The following is a 9859-nucleotide window of genomic DNA, read 5'->3' as shown; positions in this document are numbered from 1 at the left end:
GTTAAACAGTGTATTTTAATTGTGTTAACAGTTTTTTGAGTGGTGTGAATTCACTATTTGGTTGTGTAATTTAGTTTTGATGCTGTATCGTTGATGTTTTAACAGTGTAGTTTTTTTTTTTAATGGTGTGGTTTTGCTGTTAGATTGTGTGATTGAATTTTGCGGCTGTATTTGAGTTGGTTTATGGGTGTGGTTTAACTGTGTGTTTTGGTTATGGCGTTATCAGTGTACCTCTGGGTGAAGGAATGCAGCGGACAGGACTCCTGGCGGCCGTGGTGACCGTGGTGGTGGCGGTGCTTCTGTGCGGCGGGGCGACGGAGGCCAAGAGGGTCAGCAGGTGTGAGCTGAAGATGGCTCTGGAGGAGGTGCTCATCCTACCCTACCGCTGGCAGAAGTTCAAGAACCTCATCCTGGCTAGAGGTGAGACAAGGTCATAGTTCCCAGGCTCCAGGACCCCCTGTTACCTAGGCAACACCTCTGGAAAATACCTGTTGTCGTATGCTTCCATGGTGTTGAATCCATGGGTGAGTGAGTGAGTGAGTGAGTGAGTCAGTCAGTCAGTTAGTAAGTCACTCTGTCAGTCAGTCAGTCAGTTTTTCAGTTGTTTTTTGTTAAATCCAGATATTCTTTTTTTTTTTAATTTCAAGATGCTGGGCACTGCTGATGTCCGTCTGTCTCTCTGTCTGTTCTTCTGCCTGTCTCCATCTGTCTGTCTGCCTGTCATCCTGTCTGTCTGCAGTGATTTGCGATGCGGAGAAGAGGAGTAACCTAACAACCGGTTTGGTGAAATTATTCAGCCAACCGGAGCCGGTAAGTCCGACCTCCGCCCCCGCCCTCACAACCCGCAAACCCATGCCCACCCCAGGCTCCAACGCCACCATGACCACCACCATATCCAAGACCCCTATGGGGTCTACCACCCACGGTTCCAGGAGGAAGAGAATGGCAGAGAAGGGAGATGGGGAAGATGGTACGGAAGCCACGATGGAGCAGTCCTTCAATTCAACGGAGATGGAAGATTCCCTCGAAGAAGACGTGTCAAAAAAATTTGATGAGGCTGCGGTAGAGCAGGAAGACCAGATAGATGAAGATAAAGTTCCAGACGATGAGGAAGACGAGGATGAAGAGGCTCAAGTTGCAGATGCTGATAAAGAGGAGGAAGCAGATGAAAGTGATGAAGAGGAGCAGGTGGAAGATGAAAGTGAGGAGGAGGAGGAGGAGGAAGAGGAGGAGGAGCAGGAGGAGGAAGAGGAGGAGGAGGAGGAGGAGGAAGAGGAAGAGGAGGAGGAAGAGGAAGAGGAGGAGGAGGAGGAGGAGGAGGAAGAGGAGGAGGAGGAGGAGGAGGAGGAAGAGGAGGAGGAGGAGGAGGAGGAGGAGGAAGCAGCCAAACTCCCCAAACCCAAGCAAGGCGAGCGCTTCTACGGGGTCTTCCAGTTGAATGACAGGTTCCACTGCGACTCCACCCTCCGTCCCTCCTGGAACCTCTGCCAGACCAACTGCCAGGGTAAGTCAAGATATCATATCAGTAATTATTAACTTATATTATAACTATATACATACAGAAACACAATATCAACGGCTACTTAAGTTATAGTACTGGTTTTACCATGACAACCTACCTAACCCCCCCCCCCCCCCCCCCCCCTCCTCCTCACAAGCCTTCACCGATGAAGACATTTACGATGACGTCGCTTGCTTCTTACGCTCTGATAACTGGCTGTGAGTATTCCCTAAATACCCTTTGTAAACACGTTTTTGAAATAACGTCAATATTTTTTTTAATCCAGCAATTCGTTTTGTTTAAGAAACATGAATTAAAATGGATAATCAGCATTGTTCTATTTATTGTATTCTTGTTTGTTTTATAGCCGACGTCTGAAGCACGGGAAGTGTTCGAGCCTCGTTAACCACCATGACTTCTTTAAAGCGTGTGTTTAAAGCGTTTAAATGGAAGCCTGCAGGATTCCCACATCACCGCTAGAGGGCAGCACCCCCTTCTGTTACATTCGTCTCTTGTGTCTTATGTTATTGACTTTACATCATCTTAATGTTAAACCAGAGACACTATAGAAGGAGGTTAAACCTGCACTATGTAGTTTTTTCCTACTGCAATTACTTTTTATTTACTAAATCTACAGAATAACAAACATAGCGGAACTACCATTTTTTTCAAGATGAAACGCGCCCATCCAGGTGTCAAATAAAAAAAAGTTGTCTTTGTCAATCGATTTCCGTGCATCCCGTCGTTCTGGTCCACTTGACCCCAATGTTGGGAAATCCCCACGCTAGCTTCTTGTGTAAGGCCTGTAACGCCATGTGATTTGTTCATGTAGAAAATACATCCTTTGATAAGGATGTAAAAAATTATACATTGCCTTCTTCTCTGTTATTGTTTTCATGAATAAATTGCATTTGAAAGACATTGTGCCGGAGTAGCCAGCTAGCTACATGCTAGTCTTTAGCACCAGCTGACTGCTTTTCAACCTTTTCATCCTGTGAATGTTGGAATTGGGAACAAGGATTTACTTGTTTCATCTTACATATTTTTTCTTTATTATGAAACAATATAAACTCACGTTATGTTTCTGTTCATACAACAGGCATCTGAAAATAAAACAAAACAAAAATAGACAATAATAACAATCGTACTAACAGCAACACGTTCTCAACCACATGAAACCCCTACAAGCGTAGGGTTTTAACGCCATGAATGTAATTAGATAGAAAAATTAGGTCAAATGTGTCACATTTTGATCAGGATATGATGTTTATTTTGATGCTATACTTTAACAAATAGTCCACATTTACATGTATGTGTAAGAGGTGAACCAACATTGATCTACTTATTTGTGTTTTTAGCCTAGATGTTGTCTACCTATAATATGCATGTTTAGTTTCTTCCAGTATAATCAAATCACCCTTGTTCAATTATCACCCATTATTATGGCTTTTACAATAATTTCAAAACAAATACACAAAAATACACACTATCTTGAACCTCTCCGTTCATTTTCAATTTCTGGGGCTTTATCAACTCTGAAGAATAAGTCCCACCTCTGAGACTCCCGGTTCCCTCAGTCAAATGTCTATGGGAAATAACATGGGTTTTTTGTACAACTGTGTCACGTTTTGAACTACACACTTTTTTCATCTAGATTCGACTGGGTTTTTGGATTTTCAGTGCCGTTAAAGTAGTTAACTATTATTAATGTACTACTTTAACGGCACCGAAAATCAAAAAACCCAGTCGAATCTAGATGGAAAAAGTGTGTAGGCCTAGTTCAAAACGTGAAACAGCTTTTACTTCTTCGCCACCTACAGAGTTTGTTATGTTCATCCTCGCTCCAGATGTTCACAAGTAGGGGAGAGTGGGGTAAGTTGTGCCAGTTGGGAAGTAGTGCCACCCCTTGTTTCTAGAAAACCATAGAAAAAATTGGTCATGTGACCACATATTTTTGAAGAGCCATCCATTGGACTCATCCTGCAAAGAAGGGAGACACATGGAATGAGCGGTTTGCACATTTAAGCTCAAAAAACGTTTTTTTTGCCTTTCAAAGTAAAATTTCTATGATCAAGGTTTTTTGATTGTTGCGTCTGAACAATTATAGACAACTTTGAAAACATTTGACACATGTTTTAGTTCTTTAATATGCTACACTATGAGTCTATACAGTTAGCACAATGTTATCCCTAAACTTCTGAATCATGCTAGTTTTGCAAAATGGTAGGGTTGGGGTGAGTTTTGCCACTGGCACAACTCACCCCTAGTTATGATTATTATTATATATAATATTTTATTGGAATTGTTGATTTTATTCTTACATTTTATCACTGTGTGGACAGTGTATGGACCACTGAAAACCTACTACAACAGAGCGACGGATGGTTGGATGCGCACACATCCTGGTCAAACCGTATTGATTTATGAGGTTGCAGAACTTGTTGAGCAACGGGCATATTTCCGTTGAACAGGGATATCTTCCCAGATGAAGATTATGCCCCATCAATGGTAACAGATAGGCCAAACCCAGAAGAGTCCTCCACCAGTGCTGCTGCTGACTTGCCTGTACCATCACACAAGGAGCCAACCCATGCCACAGGTCAAAGATCTGTCTGCCAGTGACTTTGTCATTGTGAGCTTTGCAGATAAAACTACAACCTATAATTATGTTGGATTGGTGGAGAAGGTTGATGATGCTGACATCAGTGCAAAATTTCTAAGGCAAAGTTGTAAGAGGTCTGTGGATGGAAAGCTCATCTTCACATTTAAAGACAATCCCTAGAGGTGATGTGGTCCGAAAACTACCAACACCAAAAAAACTTGGTGGTACAGCCAGAAGGGAGGAGAAGTTCATATTCCCCTGCAGCATCGACAAGGGGAATGTTAAGTAGTAGGCCGGATCTGTGGTTTTCAGTCAATTAAGGCCTTATTTTGAATTTAATTTTGTTCTTGTTTTCTTTCTCATTTTGTTCTTTTGTTCTTGTCTTCTTCTTGGTGTAGAAGAAATGATGTTCAGCATTATCCTGGTTGGAACCCTATATTTACTTTAAATAAACCTTAAATTAGTCATTTTCTAATGGATTTGTTTTGCTTTTATATAGCATTACAGTTTATGAGATATATATCAATGGCACAATTTACCCCAATGTATTCTCTCCAAAGGCACAACTTAAACCGCACCGGGGGCAAGTTGTGCCACAAGACCACTTTTTTTCTGAAAGCTATATTTCTTAAACAGTTTATTTCAGATCCAAAGTTATTGTTGCCAGGGATGCACCACATCCTGAAATTTATTCCACATCCAATCTATTTAAGACTAAATAAAAAGGAAGATTTTTTTCTTTTTTTTCTGACTGTGATGACAAAAACTTAATCTAGAAAGCTGTAGGGTCTGGCAACGAGTAATGAAAATGGCCCAATTCGAGGGGCGGCCCAAATCATGCATTTGAAAATATCACTGCACGCAGTTGGATAACACCAGTCAGAACAATACAGGGGTGACGTATCCAGACCAGCGGAGATAACCAATAGGTAAAACTTGCTGTATCCAGTCGGTAAAACAGCAACGCTTTTGGCCCGCCTATATCAGATACACCGACGTGATTGGTTAATGTTCTGGGCCAGGGGCATCGGGGAGTGAGTATATTGCTTGTTCCCAGGGTGACTCGCTGAGCAAATTCTAATTGTGCTTTCGCAAGAACTCTGGATTTCCAGGGTAAAAAGCTTGAGTAATACCAGAAGAAACACATTTCATGAAAAAGTAAGATAATCAAGAGGTTGCACTGAAATATTGCTTAATAGCTGAGAGCTTGGTTTATCAACATAAGTTTACATTTCTGAACATTCTTTTTTTTCTTGGCAACATTAAAAACCTGTTTTATCAACATGAAAACATTGCTTTTACTGTGTTTTTCCACTGAGCTCTAAGTCATGATTGTATGCATGAGACTATGACTTCCAAGCAACAGCGATGAGGAAGTTGTTGCAATATGCCTCAGCCCTACCTTCTCCTGAAAGACAGATATCTCTAGGACTCTAACTGGCTTTGAGGATAAGTGTCCCCTAAATGATTAAATAGTTAGGTCCTACATAATTAAAAGAATGTAAGGTACAAACATGAAACATAACTGGTGTGTAGAGTCTGTACAGTTGTCTTCAGGACTTTAATAACAAAATATGTGAATGACACATGACAATGCAGTGCAGTGCAGACATGCAATGCAGTGTCTGACACAAAGTTAGAGAACAAGTTAAAGTGATACTTTCCACAACAAAACCTAATTCATAAACGTAACCATCTCTAACCTAATAACTAAACCTAACCATTTCCAACCTAATACCTCAACTTAACCATCTGTAACAGATTACCTTACCATCTGTAACAGATTACCCTAGCTAACCATTTAGAAATGTCTGCTGGTGAAATACTAACATGCATGACACACAGACTTTCATGACACGCCATTAACCATCATGACTCCCGAGGAGATTCGACATGACTGACTCCCACTCTCGCAATTCAATACAAATTCAAATATATTTACACGTAGGGTGACGCATAACAAGATTCCCCCAAGGTCACTGTTTCCAGACCATCAAACACTATGATAATCACCAATATTGACTAGCTTCTGCTCATCCGCCAGCAGAACAGAAACCTTGGCTTGAGGTTCCAGAACACCCTGGGCTCCTTGGTTAGAGGTGGCTAAGGGACTCACCATGCTTGTCATCGCAGTGAATAGAGTCTCAGAAAGTTTGTCAGGCCGATTTCTGGGCCTTCCGTCGCTTGCCTCTGGAATTACCTCCCCTGGACCCCTCACCACACTTTGGAAGGTTTGGTAGTCATCGTCCCCGGCAACCAGGCTGCGTGCAGGGGCAGGGCGAGGCTCTTCACACAGATTTGAACCACAGACTTTCACAAACTGTTCTTCTTGGTCGTAAACATGTTCCGTCAAGCTAGCTGCTCGGCCTAGGAGCGACCCGTTCAAGGTCTCGCTCCAAAGCGCGCCTGTTGACCAAACACCAGACACGGAGGAGCCAACGCCACACAAGATGGCGGAAGAAGTGACATCGCTTGGAGAAGAGCTGTACTCAAGGTCTATCTGAAGACCATCTGTTGGGAACAAGCTCACCGAATCATCTCTTTTCATGTAGGATGAATCATTTCGACTTACTAAAGGCTGCCTCTGTCTAGTCAGCTGGAAAATAGGCACCTGTAAATCTGGACTAGTGTCGTGCGATGCACCCCTCAAGATGCTGGGATTGTGCAAGGACTCACTGAGCACTGCAGGCAGGGCACCACTCAACCCTTGGGTTCCTAAAGGAGGAGCCCTGCAAGAGTTTAAGTTCTCAAAGGAGCACAGGGTTAAGGTCCCAGGGACTGGACTATAACAAGGGTTACTGAGCAAGTGAGCCGTGGTGGAGAGCAGGGAGACCTGGGGGAGGGCCTCACACAGGGCGTTCTCCACGTTGGAGATGATGTCCGCGGCGACCTTCTGAGAGTTCCCCAGAGAAGAGGACACACCGTCAGCTCCAGAGCTTTGATGGCAGTATCCACCCGGGCTGCAGTCCCGGAAGAGAACCAAGGAGAGAGAGTCATACAATCGCGCCACATCGTCATCATCAACACACTCCTGTACCTGCTATATTTACTCCATTTATAGATTTATAGCTAAGTTTAGCTAAGTTTTAATATACTTCAATGCCTTTATGGACAAGACAGTGAAGACTGGGTTGAAGCTAAAGAGAGCCACCCAATAGAAGATATTACTGCGATATACAGTGTATACCAACCATGTGTTTTTGTAGTTTTGGTCCTCTTTAGGGGAGTCAACATAGACAGAGCACAGGGCAGGATTCTGCGGCATTAGTACCTGGGAAATGATCAGCAAATCGTTCAAACAATTGTGGATCCTTCCCTTTTAATTCACGTGATGTTATGTAATAATCAAGGCAAAAGTCAAATTGAAGAAATAAATGAGACCTGACTTTTTTTTTTCTCATTTAAGTTATGTCATAAAGATGTATTTATAAGATCTAGGAATAAACTTGTATATAATGACAAAGTAACCTATAAGTCGTCATATAGAGTAACAGAAAAGTCAGGTATTACGATACGCATCGATATAAAGCCCTGTACCTTGTGCTCTCCTGGCACCATATCTAAAAGGGTGGAGTTCTTGTATTTGCCAATGTTATCCCACAACTTCTTTTTGAACCTGTAAATAAAGATAAATAGAACAAACATTATGAACAATGACTTCATCACTTAATAAAGATTACTGGTGACATCATGACACTACTGACTGCGAGGAGGAGGGTGACTCACCGTGTGATGAGGAAACCTGCTGCTGTGGTGATCACAGCAGCAACACACAGACTCCCCAGGCTGATCCCCACCAAAATAGTGGCAGAAGAAACGGCTGAGAAAGCACAAATATATAACCTATATGAGAGAAACATCCAGGCCCTTCCATGATCCCCAGCCACTAGCTTATTGTATTTCTTCATTCACTAAAGAGATGCATGCTAGCATGTTTGTTACAAGATGCACCAATGTACATTTTTTGGGCAGATGCTAGCCGATAATACTCAGCATACCCTCCTAGACCCGGAGACCTGGATAGGTGGAGATGGAGATGGGTGTAACAGCAGGAATAGCAAAGGAGAGGGGCCCGATAGATGGGGACCAGAGGCGGATTAGTGGTTAGAACTTACGGGTGGTCAATGGGATGTCATCACTACTTTCACTGCTGAACGTCGAGACACTCCTCACGTTGACCAGGTATTTCGTGCTCGGCTGCAGGAACTTGTCCGAAATGTGATACTGTGTCCCAGACGAAACATTGGCTTCCTGGCGCAGAAAGACCACAGCTTCAATGATTAAATGGTGTCTAACAATTTTTCCAAATACACCCATAGATCCACAACAACAGATATTAGTAGAATTAGTAGTACCCCAAACATTGAGTTTACATTGAATCATTTACATTTTTGTAATTATATGTTTAAAGGGGATTCTGCCTCTGTTTGGACAGGTCAGTAGAGAGACAGAATGTGCAATTAGAAAGTTATTGACATGAAGATGAGTCTCTGGGGAATGTGCACCCACCGTGCCCTTCTCTCCTAGTCTGCGGTAGGTCACCACGGCCATCGGTTTGAAGTCTGTATAGTTTGTGTCCCACTCCACCAGATAATTCCCATTTTCTTCTCTTCTCATTGAAGTGATTTTAGGGGCTTTGGGTTTTACTGGGGTGGGGGTTAGACAGTACATAGAGTTCACTAAGGAGCAGATAGAGGTAAGACAGTTAATAAAGAGACAGGTCATTAAGGAGCAGGTAGGGGTTATACAATACAGAGACAGGTCATTAAGGACCAGGCAGGGGTTAGACAGGGAAAAGAGACAGGTCATTAATGAGCAGGTAGGGTTGGACAGGGAATAGAGACAGGTCATTAAAGCCCAAGTAGGGGTTAGACATTGAATAGAGACCGGTCATTAAGGAGTAGGAAGGGGTTAGACAGTCGAGACAGGTCATTAAGGAGCAGGTAGGGGTTAGATAGTACAGAAACAGGTCATTAAGGATCAGGTAGGGGTTAGTGTGAATACAGATTTCATGCATGCATTAAACTCACTGTTGTCGAACACCGTGATGTTTTTGGACTCCACTAGATCCCCAGCTTTCCACAGCGTTGTGTTGTGAATGTCCGTCGAAAGAAACCAACTAAGAGCGTGGTGAAGTTAGAAAACATTTGCTATACTTCATATTCAACAGATATTGCCACAGATATTGATATCGATCAGTAAAATAGCCATTACCTGTGGCCCATGGTCAACGAACAACTGCATGTCCATGTCAGAACGGGGTCACGTGTAAAATTGCAATTACGCTCACTGAAAAGAGAAATAAAGCACAAGTAGTAGTTGAATAACATTCAATAGCGTATATATTTTTGTGACAACTAGTAGGCCTACTACGTTTGGAAGCATTTAATGTTGACAAAGTGATGATGATGCCTCGCATCAAAGGTTGGGGACCTACGTGTATCTCTGGGACCCCTCCACCTTGGTGTTGAGGTGATACTCGCTACAGTCCGTTAGGTTGGACGAAGGAAGGAACTGACAGAACATCACCCGATCGAAGTCGTTGGAGCAGCGAAGATTTAGCGCTGTGCCTTCCAAACAAAATATACATATGAAACTGCAAGTCAGAGAAAAAACAAAACTCCACCACCTCACCGAGTGTCTCGCTTCAATGTAGGCTAAGACATTCTCTTACCGTGTGTGGCCCCAGAAATGCTGTTTAGAAGGAAAAGCCCCAGGTACAGCCTGAATCCAATGGACGAAATGTGTGACAACAT

General features: G+C 42.8%; 2 protein-coding genes across 2 annotated transcripts; one reads left to right on the top strand and one right to left on the bottom strand.

Annotated features, from left to right (window-relative positions):
* Positions 1 to 245: 245 nt before the first annotated feature.
* Positions 246 to 1938, top strand: LOC311340518 (uncharacterized protein; the record flags this gene model as incomplete). The annotated part of the gene is made up of 5 exons (XM_084465390.1): positions 246 to 420; positions 740 to 1197; positions 1288 to 1504; positions 1659 to 1719; positions 1869 to 1938. 5 exons carry the CDS (start codon positions 246 to 248, stop codon positions 1936 to 1938), a joined length of 981 nt encoding a protein of 326 aa, XP_084321516.1.
* Positions 1939 to 5772: 3834 nt separating this feature from the next.
* Positions 5773 to 9859, bottom strand: LOC311340226 (uncharacterized protein; the record flags this gene model as incomplete). The annotated part of the gene is made up of 10 exons (XM_084465108.1): positions 5773 to 7063; positions 7295 to 7374; positions 7641 to 7719; positions 7830 to 7923; positions 8219 to 8354; positions 8613 to 8749; positions 9134 to 9222; positions 9318 to 9392; positions 9541 to 9673; positions 9778 to 9859. 10 exons carry the CDS (start codon positions 9857 to 9859, stop codon positions 6097 to 6099), a joined length of 1872 nt encoding a protein of 623 aa, XP_084321234.1. The 3' UTR covers positions 5773 to 6096.

The sequence above is a fragment of the Micromesistius poutassou genome, assembly GCF_964030765.1.
Source record: "Micromesistius poutassou genome assembly, chromosome: 3".
Taxonomy (NCBI): domain Eukaryota; kingdom Metazoa; phylum Chordata; class Actinopteri; order Gadiformes; family Gadidae; genus Micromesistius; species Micromesistius poutassou.
Note: the sequence above shows the minus strand (reverse complement) of the source record. Positions and strands in the feature narration are given on the sequence as shown.